This window comes from Tubulanus polymorphus, chromosome 2 (genome assembly GCF_964204645.1).
Source record: "Tubulanus polymorphus chromosome 2, tnTubPoly1.2, whole genome shotgun sequence".
NCBI classification, from domain to species: Eukaryota; Metazoa; Nemertea; class Palaeonemertea; order Tubulaniformes; family Tubulanidae; genus Tubulanus; species Tubulanus polymorphus.
The window spans coordinates 22109906-22128344 of NC_134026.1; the positions used below are offsets into that span (position 1 = coordinate 22109906).

Below are 18439 nucleotides of genomic sequence, written 5' to 3' on the forward strand. Positions count from 1 at the left end.
CCAAGATGGCGCGTATCTTGCGTAGTAGTTGGTGCTTTTTCTGTTGATTATGTAAAATGTATCTATATAGATATAGAAAGGTGATGTGTTCATGCGATATTTTATAGAGTTGCAATATAGAGTTGCTTTAAGTGTACATAAAATACAGGGTTGTACGAGATTAGGGGACAATCGTAGCGGTTCCTGAAGTGTGCGTACCTATGATTACGACCTACAGCAAGAGCGCGCGTGACATCCCCAATGAAATTAGACATCGGTTTTTGTTACTTGCACCAACTTAGTGATGATTACATTTTCATCATCCTTTCACGTCGACAATAAATCTGTTAGTGAATTAATCGTCATACTCGTCTCATTTCTTCGTCGGGAAGAGGAAACCTATTTTTTACAATCGGAATATATTTGCATCTCATGCTCTTTCTCTTCTCTCTGAGGTCAATCAAGATGAGTCCATTTTATTAAAGAAAAGATATTTCACTCGAATTAATCATAATTGTATCAACACGGTAAACGTTATATATAGTTTATCGCACTAATATCTTCATAAAAAAATGCGCTTATAATTCCGTTTATTTCACCATAGATTTATTAGACGATGATAATGATTTAACTGCCGATACGAATGATAAAATGGTACAAATTATTAAATGGAATGCAAACAATATTGAATTGACGTACAATTTGGCCGATTCCAATTATACGTATGTAAGTATTCGACAAACGAAAAAAAAATCGTCTACGCTCGTCTTTAATACGCAACAACGAAAGTTCACCGTCGAATATGTTTTATTTTTGTTTTGAGTATCTAGTTGAGATGCGCTCTTAAATACTATAAATCTGTATACGAAGGACCTCGCGACTGAGGGGTTTCTGTCTGATATTAAATTCTCTTCACAAGAGAAACGTATGTAGATTTTACACTAGAATTATTTTCTATGTCTGTATGGTTTGATGTATAAATTAAAAGTTTATCATGAATATTTATATTTATAATTTTGTTCCTGTGTCAGTTGTGTTGACTAGAAATGAACTTTACATATTACCATAATGTAAATTAATGTGAAATAAATACCGACTGAAAATAATTCTGAAAGTGTCTGTATTGTTTTTTCTTCTTATATTGTGGCTTTTTGCATAAAAAGACCGGCCCAGGTTTACTTTTACTGCAAGTATGCTAGGCTAGTTCGATCACTGGAAGTCCTGTCCTGGCCTTCGCTGTCTCGGCCGCCAGAAAACTTCAAAATTATTGGTACGTATTCTAATCTATCACACTTATCACAATTTTCACTCTTTTTATCTTTTTCTGCAGTTCTGCGGAGATTTCATACTCGATTAATATAAGAATTTTATTTCTATTTTTCCGGTCCTTCCAGTGAAACGCCTGTTATAAGAATTTCTTGAATATATTTTCCTTCTCCCTCCCATTCTTTTCTTTAAAAAATCCGTACCCAAAGTAATTAACAAAAAAGCCTTGACTTCCCCATTGAGCTTATGGGTAGGCTACACACTGCCCTTTCGTTCGGGTGGTGTATCCGTTTATTTTTGTATGTGGCTTTCTCAGATTTCCCAATGATCTGTAGAAGCCCAACTCTGCACGAATGCCGGTCCAGGTCTTGATTGAACGGGTTCTGTTGGTAAATAGTATAAAGGTGGTATTATTCGGTAAATAGTTTGTCCGTATCTCAGGACACCTTGCGGCGGAATTCCATAAACAATATGGCGCCCACTGTCGAGGTAAGGTTTTTCATTTTTTGGCCGGTTTTTCAGGTTTAAATGGATTTTCCTACTATAATCGTCGTCGTATTTACTCATGGGAACTAATAGAATATGATCTTCGGTCTAACTGCAGTTAAGATGTACACTACTTAGAGCCTAGAGGCCTAACGGGTTGTAGGCTTTTAAAACGCTATCCAACTGTCACCCACGTCCACGTCCACCACTAGTCAGTAACCTGACTGTGGTTTAGTTTCACGATCGGATATTTTCACAAACCACAGTCAGGAATGGGAAGGTCATTTTTGTATGAAATCTTCGTCAGCCAATTTGACTGACGAGTAATTTGCCTGGCATTTCATTGTCTCTTAAGATATCTGTCTCATTTTTGTTGTAATCGACGCACAACAGATTCGTAGTTTGTCTGATACCTATAACACCTCACCTGACGATCTTAATCCATGTGCAAATCGGCCGTAAAGTGAGAGTAAATTTCCGTCCAGTCAACAGCTGCCATTTTGAAAATTACTGGAGGTGCTGGCACCTTAGTTAGTTACCTAATCGTTGGTGGTAAGCTTTTTATAATCGGATGGGCTTATACCAACGTTAGGGATGACAAGGACCAAAACACGGTTGAAAAAAGTAACACTTCAAAAATATACTTTCTATTCACTTCAGTCCACAATTAATGGCTTAATTCACAAACTAACACAGGTACCTTTCGAAATAATCCAATTTTATGTATGTTTCGAGTGATTAATCAACATTATTTTGAGAAATTAATTAATTTCTCCACAAATTTCGCCATTGGCCGCCATTTCTCTGTATTGCACATGTGGCATGATAAGACAAGGGGACCTACAAGGATTTATATAAAACTTCCAAGACGAAACGACAATTTTTATTTTTGATGGTTTTCCAACTTTTATTTCAAGTCTTCGTGTTTTCCATAATAAATAATGAAATAATAAATTTCTGGTAAAAGAAAAATGTGAATAAAAATTGATTTTTTAATTTTTTTAAATTTCGTCGTTTCGCTTTGTTAGTTTGTGCTGTTGTCCTGGCCTCAGTCCACAGGTGCCAGCACCTCCAGTAATTTTCAAAATGGCAGCTGTTGACTGGACGGAAATTTACTCTCACTTTACGGCCGATTTGCACATGGATTAAGATCGTCAGGTGAGGTGTTATAGGTATCAGACAAACTACGAATCTGTTGTGCGTCGATTACAACAAAAATGAGACAGATATCTTAAGAGACAATGAAATGCTAGGCAAATTACTCGTCAGTCAAATTGGCTGACGAAGATTTCATACAAAAATGACCTTCCCATTCCTGACTGTGGTTTGTGAAAATATCCGATCGTGAAACTAAACCACAGTCAGGTTACTGACTACTGGCACCTGTGGACTGAGGCCAGGACAACAGCACAAACTAACAAAGCGAAACGACGAAATTTAAAAAAATTAAAAAATCAACACTTATTCACATTTTTCTTTTACCAGAAATTTATTATTTCATTATTTATTATGGAAAACACGAAGACTTGAAATAAAAGTTGGAAAACCATCAAAAATAAAAATTGTCGTTTCGTCTTGGAAGTTTTATATAAATCCTTGTAGGTCCCCTTGTCTTATCATGCCACATGTGCAATACAGAGAAATGGCGGCCAATGGCGAAATTTGTGGAGAAATTAATTAATTTCTCAAAATAATGTTGATTAATCACTCGAAACATACATAAAATTGGATTATTTCGAAAGGTACCTGTGTTAGTTTGTGAATTAAGCCATTAATTGTGGACTGAAGTGAATAGAAAGTATATTTTTGAAGTGTTACTTTTTTCAACCGTGTTTTGGTCCTTGTCATCCCTAACGTTGGTATAAGCCCATCCGATTATAAAAAGCTTACCACCAACGATTAGGTAACTAACTAGTCCACCACCACACCGTCGTCACCACACACACTACACATCACTGACACTGACAGTGACAGTTGACACTACTGACGACACACTTGATCCAACAAACAAGACACCCCCGAACCGAACCATTTATATTGCTGTGAATCGCATTTTGGGACACCCGTCTCCACCATCCCTTGTGACAATTTGATCTGTCATTTGATATAGTTATCACAACAGTTTTTAGGTGTCCCAATGGTAATGTACATTATTGTATATCTAACGCCAACCCGGTTATAACACTATTATTCAATAACACTAGCGCCCCTCAGTCGAGAGATGACCTAAACTGCAGTTAAATATTCATTTGTTATTCTTGTGTTATATAGGGCATGGAAGAAAAAGGACCGAGAAACACGGTGCTGTTCAACGCATCAAAACGAGAACTATTCAGTACGACAAGTGGCTTCAAAACCCTTAACAGAAAACTACGAACTAGCTGGAAAGTCTCGAGGTATTTACGCCAATTTCTGAATAATCAGTCAAGGGCATTGACATAAAGGGGGCCAATGCCCCTCGAATATATCTACTCTTCAAAAGATATTTCTGCGACCGACCTTCGCGGTTACCGTTCATAAAGTCAAAATATGATCTTATGGGCATTCGTTTCACTCGAATAGCGTCTCAGCCGTCCATGTTCAGAAGATTTAAATGCATTCTGTTTAAAGTACTTAATCCCTTCAATAATTAATTACTGGCAGCACCTACAACAACTTGCTTACAACTAGGCCACAAAATTTGAGGTCAAAGGTATTTCAAAATTTGTGTTAAACGCTGGACAAATTGGTGACCCTGCTCAGGAAAAAAATGTAAAAATGTTGATTTTGTATTTTTGCAGCAACAAAGATGAGATAACTGAGGAACTGTTGTCAACAGTGAGAGTTTTCATTCTCGGTGGACCAAGAGAAAAATTCACCGCAGCTGAGGTACCACAAAAATTGAAATTATTCCCTCCACGCGAAAGATATTATTTGCGGTTCAAAAGTTTGTAAAATTTAATGAAATGAACATAAAGATGTGAGGGTATTGTCATTACCTATGTCTGTCTTATCATAGAACTATAAGCAGAAGGGAAGGCCAACTCCGTGACGTCACTATACATTTGCCTTTGCTATCTTCGAAATTGATCAGCGCCCTCACCCGTGGCGATAAACAATAGGTTCTCGGAAATATTTTCAATTATATGAATCACTGCGAGGATTGAACATTACCGTTTCTCAAGATTTGGTATTAAGAATTAAACAAATCAATAAAAAACGCTAAATTAAGAAAAGAGACCAGCAACCAGTCTACAACATCTATTGTTTATCGCCACCGGTGAGGGCGCTGAACTAAACACAAGATTACTAGCGGATTTTTTTAGCAGTTGGCCTTCCCATTTGATTATAGTTCTATGGTCTTATGGTCTATCCCCTATAATTCTTTTATTAGTTAGTATATATTCCATCAATTTCAAGGAAGGGCTTTTTCTATCTAGTTCGATGCTATCAAGAAATACGTAGCTAGCGGTGGCAGTCTCATGGTGTTGATGGGTGAAGGTGGAGAGTCAAAATTTGATACGAACATCAACTTTCTACTGGAAGAATACGGCGTTTTTGTTAACAATGGTATTATAGATTCCTTTTTTCCATGGACCATGCTTTTTACAAATGATATCATTCCTTATTTGTCATTTTAGTTCATGTCAAATCGATTAAGGTGAAGCTGAACCGGTATTAATGCTTACATAGATCTATAAGGCTTACTGGTGTATAACAAATTGATATGAATAACTTACTGAAAAGTGTTTGTTATTACAGATACTGTGGTGCGGACTTCATATTATAAATATTTCCACCCGAAAGAAGCTTTAGTGTCAAATGGTGTGTTAAACAGGTGAGGCACAGAGTGCTAATACTCCCCTTGCCTACACTAAGCATTTTATGCGAGTGTTTCCAAATAATAGAGTCGATAATAGCCTTAAACTTTACTGACTAACGTGCTATGAACATGAGCCACTTCTGCAATAGAATACTGGAATCAGTCAAATCTTCAATGTCTAACTTGAATTATCACCTAATAAAAAAACAAAGACAAAAATTGCTGAGCCTAATTTACTCAGTAGTCAAATTGATTGAATGATCAAGTTTTACAGCCTCGGACTGAATTCTTTCTGTCAATTTCAGAGCCATCAGTAAAGCAGCTGGTAAAGTTATCCCCGGGGTTGGTGAAGAGGACGCGAACAACACACAGTAAGTATACACGTGAAAGTTTAAAATCAAGGCTTACTATTACCGGTTAATATTATACCGGTTATTATTATTTTACCGGTTATTATATGAATAAGAATCCAATTCATCGTACTTTCAAAGAAAGATAATGATAATCATTTTGGCATCTTTACTCGAATGCTGTACAGTTTCTAGTATATTCAATTGTATATTTTCAATTCCCCTCGAAATAATTGAAGGAATATGACAGCGTAAGTAGTAGGATCAATTATGTTTTGTCTTGTCAGTCGCTTAGTTATCTACGATCCGATGACCATTTCGCTACACATAACTGTTTGTAGTATACATCAGTAATCGTCACATATATTAGCTTTTTAGCATTATCCATTGTTTTACCGTACATATTGTAGTGTAGCTTCTGCGCGAAAATTTCCCTTGAATTTTCGAGCCAACATATCTAAAATGAGATGCTGTAAACATTTCCTAACTGGCTTAAGACATTAAATGTGCTCAAGTTTCCCCGTGGCTAGAATGCTAAACTTATCTTACAGACTCAGACATAACACAGAACTCAATCATCTCAGTTACCCAAGACATTGCCATTCTACCTATGGTAATTTCATTTTAATCCTTCGGTTGTGTTTTATAAATGTATATATTTTTCAGGGCATTAACCTTTATCTATCCATTCGGTGCAACCCTGAATGTCATAAAACCATCCATAGCAGTCTTGTCATCAGGCAGTGTAGCATTTCCTCTTAATCGACCTGTATGCGCTTTGTACACGTCAAAGGTATGTTTTAAAGTTCGATGTATGTCCACAGTCGGGTTCTTTCGACATTGAAGTGTTTTCTATCGTGATTTGTATTGTAGCAGAGCGGAGGCAAGATTACCGTAATCGGATCGGCCCACATGTTCAATGACCAATACATTGACAAGGAAGAAAACAGCAAAATCATGGTAATGTAGAAATAGTTGTGGTTCGATCATTGAAAAGAACAATGTTTCCACACTTGACAATCAATGTCAGGGGCTGGGAAATTCTATCCTTGATGGAGAGCCTACAAGAAAAATAGAGGAATTCGAATACTATCATTATTTCATTGTAAAAGGTTTAAGGATAACATGACGAATTGTGTTGTGTTTTCAGGATGTTATATTTCAATGTTTAACTACGAACGATGTCCAACTGAATGCGATCGACGCCGATGACCCGGAGGTTTCCGACTACAACATGCTCCCCGAAGTGGGCAAATTAGCCGACCAGCTTAAAACCTGTCTGCAAGAAAGTGAGGACATTCCCCGAGATTTCACCTCATTGTTCGACAATTCTTTATTCAAATTAGACACGTCGTCGGTCACAAAATCGATAAAGTAAGTTCTACATTTCTAGATACCAGTGCAAATATATCTGACCCTTACTCTAGTGTAGCTTTGTATTGTGTTCTTTTCTAGAGCTTACGAAACCCTGAAAACAAAACACGATACGTTGACTTTAATAACACCGCAATTTGAAACGCCACTGCCTCCACTACAACCTGCTGTAAGTAGATACCTAGGCAAAAAAAGATAAATGCCATTACTGTATCATGACAAAAACATGAATTGATTTCACATTTACCAGCCGTAGATGATATTGCGAATTTGTATTCCGAAGGATTAAACTATTATCTCTTTCGAATCATTACCATTGCAGGTATTCCCTCCTCAGTTCAGGGAATTACCCGCTCCATCGCTGGATTTGTTCGATTTGGATGAACAGTTCTCGTCGGAGAAAGTGCGACTCGCTCAGATAACCAATAAATGTAAGTACTGCTAGAACGAAAAATATTTCCGCGTTATGCAGTCTGATTGGGGAGTGTTTTGAATGAAGTTTTATTTCGTTTTATTATATTTTGTAGGTACGGATGATGATCTTGAATATTACGTACGAGAATGTGGAGATATTCTCGGCGTGACGATGAAACTACCGCAGTCTGGTCGAGACGCTAAACACATCATAGATTATATATTTGCCCACGTTGTTGAATTCAAGAAATTGAATCAGGTATGTTAGTCGAGAATTAGTCGTTGAGAATTGTTCGATTGTGAAAAAAATGCCCAAATTTTGCAGCTGATGATGAATTTCCTATAAGACACATCGGGTGTCATTGATAAAAAATTTATTTCGTTTCACAGGAACAAGACACCGATATGGGATTACAATATGGCTAACAGTGAAATTAATGTCTCCTAAGTGAAAGTTCACAAAAAAAGTTTAGCGGAGAATTATCAACGAACTCGAATGGCAGCCAGCGTAGCAGTCGTTATCTTCTGGAGAGAACTGCTTTTAAAATTACAGTCAAAGTCCGTAATTAAGCCATCCTTACAAATGCAATCGCTCTCTTAACGCCAACATTTTTCAGAGGACAAATTTGCCCGATTGATCTCGAATTCTTACCCTTCTTTATAACGCCAAATTCGTTACTTATACCATGCTTCCCATTGGTCCCAGTAGTGGCATTATCACGGACTTTGACTGTATGTACTTCAGGATGAAATAAAAGCCATGTTTTTAAACTTAAAACCATATTGTCTATCCTAGAGTGGGACTAAAAATGTAAAGACAGATACCGTACCTCACATTCACAATGTCAGGGAATACACTGCTTTTATTCCAAATGATCAAATAAAAAATTGATACCCCCGGTAGTTACTGATAGAAACTAAGAGGTCTAGTTTTAAGAATTGTACATTTTAAGCATTATACCAGTAGCCAATGTTAATTGTGTGTACAATGTATAATAAGAATGTCTTTAAGCTTCAAAATTGAATTCCTTCCACGTTTTTTCCTCAAAGCACCATCTTTTAGTGCATGATTTTCATCTGTGCTTTCTCCGTCCTGATGTTTTTCAATTGTTTGGAGATTGTTTGCCACTTATGAGATGTATAATACACCACCGTTAGATCGAATAGTAAACTGTACGTTAATTTAGTACATGTACGTGTATATCATTATCTTTTGTAATAAATTATAATTTATCGTTGTCAAAAGTCGAGTTGGATTGGCTTCTTGGTCAACGAGAGCATGCAAATGTTTTGGCACGAGCTTCTCCATCCGTTAGAAGTCTATAGCATCTGACCACCAGAAACTCCAAAAGAACGACTATCGTAACAATTGCAATTGGGACTCCTCGGATGTAAGACCACAGTTAGTCATGGCTTAGATTTGAGACCAACAATAGTTCTATAGTCAATCTAGCAACTTGAGACTACGTCACAACTAGGCCCAGGTTCATTGTGCATGATAGAGTAACATCTCAACACATGGGCAAAATGAAATGATTTTTGTCAGCAGGAATAATAAATCCCTTAGAAATTGCAGTCAACAGACCATATCATAAAAGCTAGCGCACATGACAAAATTTTTTCATAGAAAGATTTATTACAGCTTGCCAACAAGTAAATGATAATAATCCAGTCAATCACACAAAATATACACCACATGGATTGATTCTTAGAATGGTTAAATACACATGCCTTGAAAACTAAAACCTAATGAACAATTTTTTAGACTTATTCATTGGAAAAAGCCGTGCTACTCATTCAAGAATACGGTGAAGGCCTAAACTATGAAATTAATTTGCATTTACAGAGCATAAGCCAAGAAATGAGTAGATGTATCCTTTTTCTCAAGTGTTCAGCAGAGGTGAAGTGGCATAGCTTACAGCTTCAAACCCGGTGTCATCGAGACTCCTCCGTGTAGTACGAAACCCTCTAGTTATAGACTGGCCAGAACATCTCTGGCATCGTACAATAAATAATTTCTGCGGTCGAGCAAACTGCAACAGTAAAATCCGGTTGGTATATTTGATCCGTTTGGTTAATAGCAGCAGGGTTTCTTGCCACACCAGAATCCTAATTACATCAGGATTTGAATCACTGCAAGTGAAGACACAGGACAATGTAATTTAGCTTCTGATGGCGATCTCACAACAATGGTCATATATATCAAAAATATGACAGAATTTGGAAGAAAAGCCATCGGCCAAATCAAAAGTGCCTCAGGTAAGGATGAGGTTTCTCATGGAATATTCAGCTACTGGCCTACAATTTGTAAAAACTTAACACAATATCCACACAAGTCTATTCTTTAGTGTCTCATATCAACATTAGCCCGATATATTCTGTACACATGACATTTTTAAATCATTAAAAAATCAGACCGCTAATGAACCATTTTCACAGTAGTAGGCACTCAATAAATTCCCATTCAAAATACAGCACCATTCATGAACAAAAAATAAACTGATATACTGTACAAAAAGCCATATCGAAACTCCTTACTGTGGTTTATAAAATGAAATGATTTTTTATTATTGCCTCAATGGAGGCCATCATTAGAAAATTTTTATCAGCTAGAATGTGCTATTCTTGAATAAGAAAATAATCAAATACGTCGATAAAACCGGCCATGCCAATAAAGCCTACTCATCATTATTTCAGGTTTGCCAACACTGGATTGCTAATTATATCGAACGCAATGTTCTTCAAGCTTTGTTGTTAGAACATGAAAATACAACATTTGAATATGAGATTTTCTATCTTAATTTTTTTTTTGGTTTATCATTCAACAAGAGCTCCATCCAAGTGTGTATTAGCAGTCTACTATGGACAACAGCGTACAGACAGCCGGCCTTCTCAGAAGACAGGACTTCTCACCATCTTACATACAATAAAGTACACACAACAAATTCTCAAATAGGTTTCTTAGATTATCATCGTTCCTCTAATATGACAGTTTCTTGTGGATACAGTTTCAGTTCTTTAAATGACTGATTTTCGTCTAGCGTCGTTAACTGAAAAACAAAATGACAAACGAATCATCGAGAAAATCTATTTCGGCATTTAGAATTCAATTTGACTTGAGCTATCCGATCATAGCAGAGGTGTAGTAATTCAGTCTACTCACATCGCGTCTAGGATACGTCGTTAGTATCTTATAATCTTCTAAATGGAATCCTTTAGAAACTATATAATGAATGAGGTGTCTGAGTGGTGATGCGACGAGAAATCGTCGAGTAATCGGAGATCCGTTCGGAACACGAACTCGGATCATCGTCACTGGCTCTTCGCTGTCAGCGCATGGTTCTGGTGGTAACAGGTCGGCAACTGACTGCCGTCGTGCCTGTCAAAACAGGATCAAAACCAATCTTACTCAGCAACAAAAAATCAAATACATTTTTCTGGATATACACGATTTACGAACCTCTTTAAGCATATCTTCTTCTTGTTGTTTCATTTGTTCAGCATGTTTCCGCGCTTCCTCTTCCATCTCTTCCTGTAGTATTCTCTCTTCTTCTTTTTTCTTGATTTCCGCCTATAATAAGATTTATAACGACATTCATTTTCGTGACGACCTCGCTTCCTTGGGTAAGTTTTAACAGTCCTTAACTCAAATGTTTGTTCATTACTTAATTGGTTGCTGCTCAGAAGCGAAGGATTTCTGGATTTAAATTCTGAAGGACAGTGACAATAAGTCACAATTTCAGCTACTGCTGTCGTAGTCATCCATTATTGAGGAACACATTGTTCGCAATATTGGGGGAAACCACAGTGCAGAAGTTTATTGCTCTATATGTGAGCAAAGGGGTCAAGAAAAGAACAGTTGTGCCCCCTGCTTTTCTACTGCACTCCATATTATATAATATGTACCTACCTTTTCTCTGTCAGCTTTTAGTGATTCTTCATAAGCTTGATCTTGTTCTTGTTTTACTTGTTCACGCATTTCTCGTTCATTCTGTTTATCAAAAAAATATTAAGTGTTAAAATTCTATATTCGTAAACAGGTAGATCATGTTTGTGATGCTATTATGAGGTTCAGTTGCGCTACATGGTATACACACCTCCTCTTTAATTTCAGCACTTTGTTGTGCTTGGAACACATCTACAGCTTGTATTAGACTTGACATCAACTCTTCTATAGTAACATTACCTAAATGAAATACATATCACAGCTTCAATCGACTTATATATAACCTGGTTAGATAAATCTACATAATTCCATATTAAATGCAGCTATAAAACGATTAATTTTTTTTCATTCATAAGTATTTAAGAACAGCTCCAAATAATTATCTTGGTCCAGGGCTACTGGTAGTTTCCATAACTACTGTTTTTGTCTGAACTGAATTAAAACTGAGCTTCAGAGTTAAAAATTTGATCTTCACTTAAGGTATGGAACTATGGGTTCCATATGATTATTCTCTAAAAATGTTTATTTTTTGCCTTATCACTTCATCAATTAACTATGTAACTTAAATCTCTATACATCAAATCAGAAAATACTGAAATATGACACTATGAGTAGAACCTCGCTACAACGAACTTCAGGGCACCAGGAACCTGTTCATTATAACTGATAGTTCGTTATATTCGGTATGAAATGTTTAAAATTGTCCAATTCAGGATTAGATTCTAGGTTTGTAATAACCGATAAACCGTATTATCAGAGGCCGCCATAATGAGGTTGTAGATAGAATGAGCTTATAGTACCTTGTATAACTGTGAACACCTCATTCGTTGCTCTAGTGCGCGTTATCACCAAAATTAATGGCATTTGCTGAGCTTTAAAATTTCGTACCGTAGTCGTTGCCATACTGCCGAATTGCTGTGTGCAACTTTGTAAAAACCTTAAAAAGATTTCCAACAAAAAATAATCAGTGTGAATATCTAATAACATTTATTTTGGAAGCCATAATAGTGGAAAATTGAAGAAATCTTTCAAGTTTTCTTCAAACAAAAGGTAAATTTAGATTTATCGCTAGTGCAATTTCCTAGAGTTGAAGCTGTCAAATGAACAAGAGTAAATGTTCAGAACCGATCTCACGGCACTGTGAACCACCACACAATAACAAAACAGCAAGAACTAATCCGGATAACAAATATTATCATCCAACGGAGATTATTATTAATCTATATAGCCACTGGACAATGGTTAATCACTATTGGACAGTGGGCATCCCACAAGGCCAATACATATGGCTTGAATTATGAGCAGATTTATAATCTTGTTATTGTTTATTGCATAGTGGGAGAGTATAATAGGCAACACTGTGTCGATAAGAGAAAACACATTCGTGTAAAACGGTCCTACTTAGGGGGCCATTCACAATCCGTATGGTCGGCTAAGAACTTTCTGGTGTCACAACGAGGCTGCGCTAGAATCAGACACGGAAGGAATGAGTGCGGACAATTCCAGCATATTGCGCAATCAACCCGCTTTCATGCATCGTGCGTTGGGAACTATGAATTCATTCACGGTCGCATTCTTCTTCATTGGCCAAGCGTTGGTTATCATCAGTGGGAACAGCATGCTTTTACTGTGTCTGATCCGAAACAAAAACCTACGCATTCATTTTGGCGCGATATTAGCCAGTTTAGCGCTGAATGATCTGTTGATAGGAATTCATCTGCTCGCGTTCATTTATCTGATGTTTATCGGCTATTCGAGCAACGTGGCTTGTTTGATGATAAACTTTTCCACCACAGTGATGCTCACTTCATCGTTGTTTCACGTGACCGCAATCTCGATCCACCGATTCCTGGCCGTACGTCTGCCGGCGCGATTCCGAACTAAAGGACGCAATTGGACGATTATTTTCATCGTCGTTTCGTGGTGTTTGGGTCTGATGTTTGGCATCAATCGCGTGATTTTAATAAAACATGGAAGAATTCTTTGCGTCAATGTCATCGAGAAACCGATCATTTTACATATAGCGCAAACAGCCGGCTTGGTGTCTTTATTGATCACGTCGATCGGTTTTTATTTGAAAACGTTGCATTTGCTACGAAAACGAATCGAGCCATCGCCGGTGTCTGCGAACGGTGTCACCGAGCAAACATATACGAATGCGACGATACCCGCGTTCCAACGTATTCCGATGATGAACACGTTGAAGACAGCTGTCGGTATATTCATCGCGTATTTCATTAGTTGGATACCGCACCTGGCACTCAGTTGGTACACGAGAAGAGAGACGTGGTCCCTGGAAATGAATAGTCACGAAACGCACCTTTTGATAGCTAGTGTTGTATCACATTTCGTACTCTATTCGAATTCGGCTTGCAATCCTTTTATTTATACATTTTTCAATTCGAAACATAGAATGGCTCTTCGAAACCTATTTTGCTGCCGAAACCCGACTGCACCAGTGCCACCACTTAATACTATCACTAATCAGGGAATGAACGAGCCAGTTGAGTAATCATTGCTAACATACTTATGTGATGGGATTTATCAATAGCCAGGAGTTGCATTATCGGTGAATCTGAACAAAACGTAACTCGAAATCGAGTACACGTTACTAAGAGGACCACATAGACTGGTGGAAAGGTAATTGGTCGGTTATATATATATATATATATATATATATATATATATATATATATATATATATATATATATATATCCTACAAACCTACAATTTTGAGAGTGGAATTGACTTCTCAAAATCAATTATACAACAACACATTTTTGTTGTTTGATGAAAAATGTGTATAATATTCAACGTACCTGTTTTTGTTTGATTCAAGCGTCATATCCCAAGGCCACATCACAAAGTTTTGACTAAGATAACTGCATATCGTTTCCTTACAGAGAATCTGTGAGCAAAATATGTTGGCTAAAATGCTGGTATCATTGTGAAGGTAAACTGCTAATAGGCGTTTCTGAAAAAAATAAAACACACACTGGTTACACAAATGAGATCTTTGATGAAGCTACAATTCAAATTTTCTATAATTAAACTACAGTGGAACCTCATTATAATGAACTCGGATAAAACGACAAGCATTTTGTCCCAAATAAGCCAATTTGATTAATTTCATACTAGATATAACAAACTATCCATTATAATGGTTTTCTGGTCATGTGAAGTTTGCTGCAACTAGGTTCCACTGTATAATCAAGTCTCAACATACCTCTTTCGCTCGGACTAATAAAGCATCCTTGATGGCATCATCCAATTTTCCGATATAAAAATCTGGGTGACATTCTCCATACCTAAACGAATAGATAATGAAGATATTTGATTAATGATATAGGCCCTATGTAATGTTCTGGCTTTTTAAGCTATCAACTATTGATTTAAATTGAAATCAATACCTCTCACGAAAAACGGCAGTGAAATTTTCTACTGCGATTGTTTCATCAGTTATGCCATCTGGAACTGGAAGAAAATTCTATCAGTGCGCTTACCAAGAGAAGAGATTATCAGGCCCGATTACGACAGGGATTTCCCCTGGAGAGACAACTGTTATGGACACCACAAAGAAAATGACTACACAAACACACTATAAAATCTAAAATGTTGAAGCCAAGGTCAATACATAGCAAAGGCTAGTGAAAGGAAACCACTACGGTCAAGGCCTTAAGCTAAACTCCCTTCGGACTAGCAACTACCGGTAATCAAATCATGAGTGAGTGAGGCGAGTACCCTGCAGACATTAGTTTACGCAAGTGTATTCTTCCCAAACTTACTGAGTGATTTTACTCTCAGTGTACTCGGTTCGGCTTCGAAATCAATTTCCTCATCCATTGAAAAATGTTCAGCTGCATCTTCAAACTCGTCATCACTTTGCTCTAGTTCCATAGCTGCAGCCTGAAATGTTATCCCAAAGAAGCAATAGTTTAATTAAAAAGTTTTATACTGGGTAATGGTGATCTTAACTGTTAACAACTGATCCATATGGATTGGCTACCTCAGCAGTGTATGTCCTCCGGTTATCTCGGGTTTGACTGAGTTCAAGTTTGTGACAGGGAAAACCAATACCAGCACCAGCTAATGTCATCTGAAAATAGCAAATCATGATCATCATACTACCACCAATTTTTATAGAAAAGTTATCAACTTGGTTCAGAATAATGTCATAAAAAAAGCTACGAAGTCGAAATTAATCTGAGTGTACATCCCGAACCTACTATCTAAATTCAACGATGGATTCAAAGTTACCTTCCAAGCTGACAAAAAATATGCTGCCATGTAGGCCTATAGTAATAGTAATAACAATTTAATTTATATAGCACCCTTTTCACTGTGATACAATGTGCAATGGCGCTTTCTACCATTAAATTGGTATTTTTACCCCCAACCTATACCTCAAACCATTTATCAGTCATCTCTCCCTGGGGAGCATTAACATCCGAGCAGCTACTAGGCACTCAGGAGTCATCTATGAGACCAGGAACCCATCTACTCCTAGGTGATGAGCGGCAATGAGGATAAGTGTCTTGCCCAGGGGCACAACAGTAATACAGGTTTTCAAATCCACAACCTGGCTTCCAAGAGTCCAATGCTCTTACCACACGCCCATGCCACTTGCTCGCTCATATTAAATATTTTGTTATACTGACCTGTTCATCATCAGCACCGCTCGGCCAACCTTTCCACGATTGGGATCGGACAGGAATATCGGTAACGTGGTATACATCGCTTTTCACTTCCTGAACTGTTTTTGTACCCGGAAAATTGAGCGAATACTCGCGGTTATGTTGCGGCACGTTGATCAGTAACGTGAAATTCTGAGTTAACCGCTCTTCGAGAATGTTCGAACTGAAATGTAACAAAAGATTGAACAATTGATAAAGTCATTAGAAAAGATAAACCTCAAATATGTTAAGGTAAAAACAAGGCAAAAGCAACCAAAGGAAAACGCTACATGGTAATTCCGATAAGCAAAACATAAAATATAATATTAATCAATCATTTATGTGGCCCTACATGGGCACAGCCAACTTGGCCTTCTCTACTAATATTATTGCAAAATTATTGCGAAATCTTGTAACTGTTCTTAATAGCGAAAATGAAGTTTTGAATAAGAAACCTAAACTTACTCTTCCATTGAAGACTCAGAGACACAGGTGGCTGGTGTTAACAGAAATAATCTCACCTCTTTTGGTAGGTGTAAACTCTTTAAAACATCCTAGAAATAATCAAAATATTCTTTCGAACTTATCATCAGAGCAAGCAGAAATTTAAGCGCTGATAATAATCAATAAACTACCTTATCTTCAGCTTGTCGGCTATTCCATCCGCGTAAAACCTGCTTATCAGCAGATATTCCGATATCTTCTGCGAGTACTTCCTTAATCCGACCTAGATCAGAAAAAGATGATAAATTCTTGTTCGAATTTCTACTCTTAAAAATATTTCGAATCGCACGATCACTATATGGGAGTTGTGATGTCACATTATGTTATAAGCAGTGATTTCCAATGACGACCTGTGCTACTGGCTATTCCACCAGATGACTTTTGGTAGTGAGTGGAATGATCAACAAAGCCACAACGGAATCACAACTATAACAAAATTCACCAAATAGTATAATTACAGTACGATTGATTATGCCGAGTCACTTCAGCCTCATCAGGTATGATGTATTTCTAAAAAAAATGCTTTACTGTCACACCTACTGATCTGAGTTAATCTTATATTCATATCCTAAATAGTATGTTTATTACTGCAGTGGGCTTATATACCCTACGGTAAGTTTCTTTCATGTATTAATACCTTATTAGGCTGAAATGACTCAGCGAAATCGAACGTGCTGTCATAACACTATTTTCAAGGATTAATTTTGTGTTAAGTCATGATTCTGTTGTGGCCCTATCCCACCAGATGGCACGCACCACAATAGGACAATGAACTCACCGACGGTTTCCGTGTCTTTGAGTACGACTGGGATATCGCGACCTCTATACTCGATCGTGAAGTTTATGAATCGCGGCGGTATACCGTACGACGACGAGGGTAAAGGTTCGTACGGTATATCAATCAGTGACGACGCCACATGCCACGAAGGACTAGACGACGGCTGCACCTGATGGCCTTGAACTTGTATATTCGGCTCTGGAGGAATATCTAACGGATGGTCAGATGAATCAGTTTCTAGATGAGCGACTGTACTGCTCAACGCTTCCTTTAACAAACAACCAAAATAAATTTTAAGACTTAGTAGGTTATAACTCATATTGAAGTTTTTCGAGCTATCTTCAAAAATTTTACCGTCAAATTCCAGTCATGTCTCTCCAATACTGCAATACATTCCTCAATATTTTCCAGCTGGGTACAGGCCTGTTTTAAATAGAATCAACCATTGTGATTAGTACATTCGGTGGCAGCTGAAAGAAGACCTGGAGGTTGGGTAAAATCAGCTGATTCATTGACATCATTGGACTGGTGGACCAGCACAGAGACAGAATCGAACCGAATGAGACAGTCTTTAATTCAAGCTTGTGCATCGAAAAGTCAATAAAAACAATGGCTACAACAAAATGTGAACCGTGTCGCGTATGTTTTACCAAAACCGGGCGATAATCGTTAAACGAACGAACAATGACAACGAAACGCGACAAAATATACCTGAAAATTCACGAGAATTTCATTTCTGTCAGGATCAGCCATGATTCTTTGAAGCTAGCAAACGATTCGTTCGCATCCGACAGAGATACAATTCATCGCACCGTGACATGAAAAAATTATGACAAAAATATTTATTAGGCTACTTGTAGATAGAT

At 37.3% G+C, this 18439-nt stretch overlaps 2 protein-coding genes across 4 annotated transcripts; one reads left to right on the forward strand and one right to left on the reverse strand.

Annotated features, from left to right (window-relative positions):
* Positions 1-1703: 1703 nt before the first annotated feature.
* On the forward strand, positions 1704-8877 carry LOC141900890 (intraflagellar transport protein 52 homolog). Of its 3 annotated transcripts, none has more exons than XM_074787946.1 (13): positions 1704-1734; positions 4003-4127; positions 4512-4599; positions 5151-5280; positions 5473-5548; positions 5839-5904; positions 6550-6676; positions 6757-6843; positions 7034-7257; positions 7339-7426; positions 7580-7688; positions 7785-7930; positions 8062-8877. In XM_074787946.1, the coding sequence occupies exons 1-13, from the start codon at positions 1717-1719 to the stop codon at positions 8095-8097; spliced, it is 1320 nt and encodes a 439-aa protein (XP_074644047.1). In that variant the 5' UTR covers positions 1704-1716; the 3' UTR covers positions 8098-8877. The 3 variants fall into 3 exon arrangements, with proteins under 3 accessions (XP_074644047.1, XP_074644050.1, XP_074644049.1); XM_074787949.1 differs by lacking the exon at positions 1704-1734 and adding an exon at positions 2745-2889; XM_074787948.1 differs by lacking the exon at positions 1704-1734 and adding an exon at positions 3263-3473.
* Positions 8878-9306: 429 nt separating this feature from the next.
* LOC141900889 (FAS-associated factor 1-like) lies at positions 9307-18328 on the reverse strand. Its single transcript, XM_074787945.1, has 17 exons — positions 18285-18328; positions 17928-17996; positions 17574-17841; positions 16927-17018; positions 16757-16845; positions 16277-16475; positions 15625-15714; positions 15404-15524; positions 15029-15092; positions 14845-14926; positions 14438-14592; positions 12418-12554; positions 11769-11857; positions 11582-11662; positions 11132-11242; positions 10835-11050; positions 9307-10721 (listed from the first exon to the last, which is right to left on the reverse strand). Exons 1-17 carry the CDS (start codon positions 18324-18326, stop codon positions 10641-10643), a joined length of 1986 nt encoding a protein of 661 aa, XP_074644046.1. The 5' UTR covers positions 18327-18328; the 3' UTR covers positions 9307-10640.
* Between the last annotated feature and the right edge of the window lie 111 nt (positions 18329-18439).

Excerpts from the sequence above, each read along its gene's own strand:
- LOC141900890 (XM_074787946.1), top strand. Across the intron at positions 4,600-5,150 it reads AAAAATTCACCGCAGCTGAG|TTCGATGCTATCAAGAAATA; the intron begins GTACCACAAAAA and ends TTTTCTATCTAG. Across the intron at positions 5,549-5,838 it reads TCAAATGGTGTGTTAAACAG|AGCCATCAGTAAAGCAGCTG; the intron begins GTGAGGCACAGA and ends TGTCAATTTCAG.
- LOC141900889 (XM_074787945.1), bottom strand. The coding sequence starts at position 18,326 with ATGGCTGATCCTGACAGAAATGAAATTCTCGTGAATTTTCAG. Across the intron at positions 11,663-11,768 it reads GTGCTGAAATTAAAGAGGAG|AATGAACGAGAAATGCGTGA; the intron begins GTGTGTATACCA and ends TTTGATAAACAG. Across the intron at positions 11,243-11,581 it reads TAAAAGCTGACAGAGAAAAG|GCGGAAATCAAGAAAAAAGA; the intron begins GTAGGTACATAT and ends ATCTTATTATAG.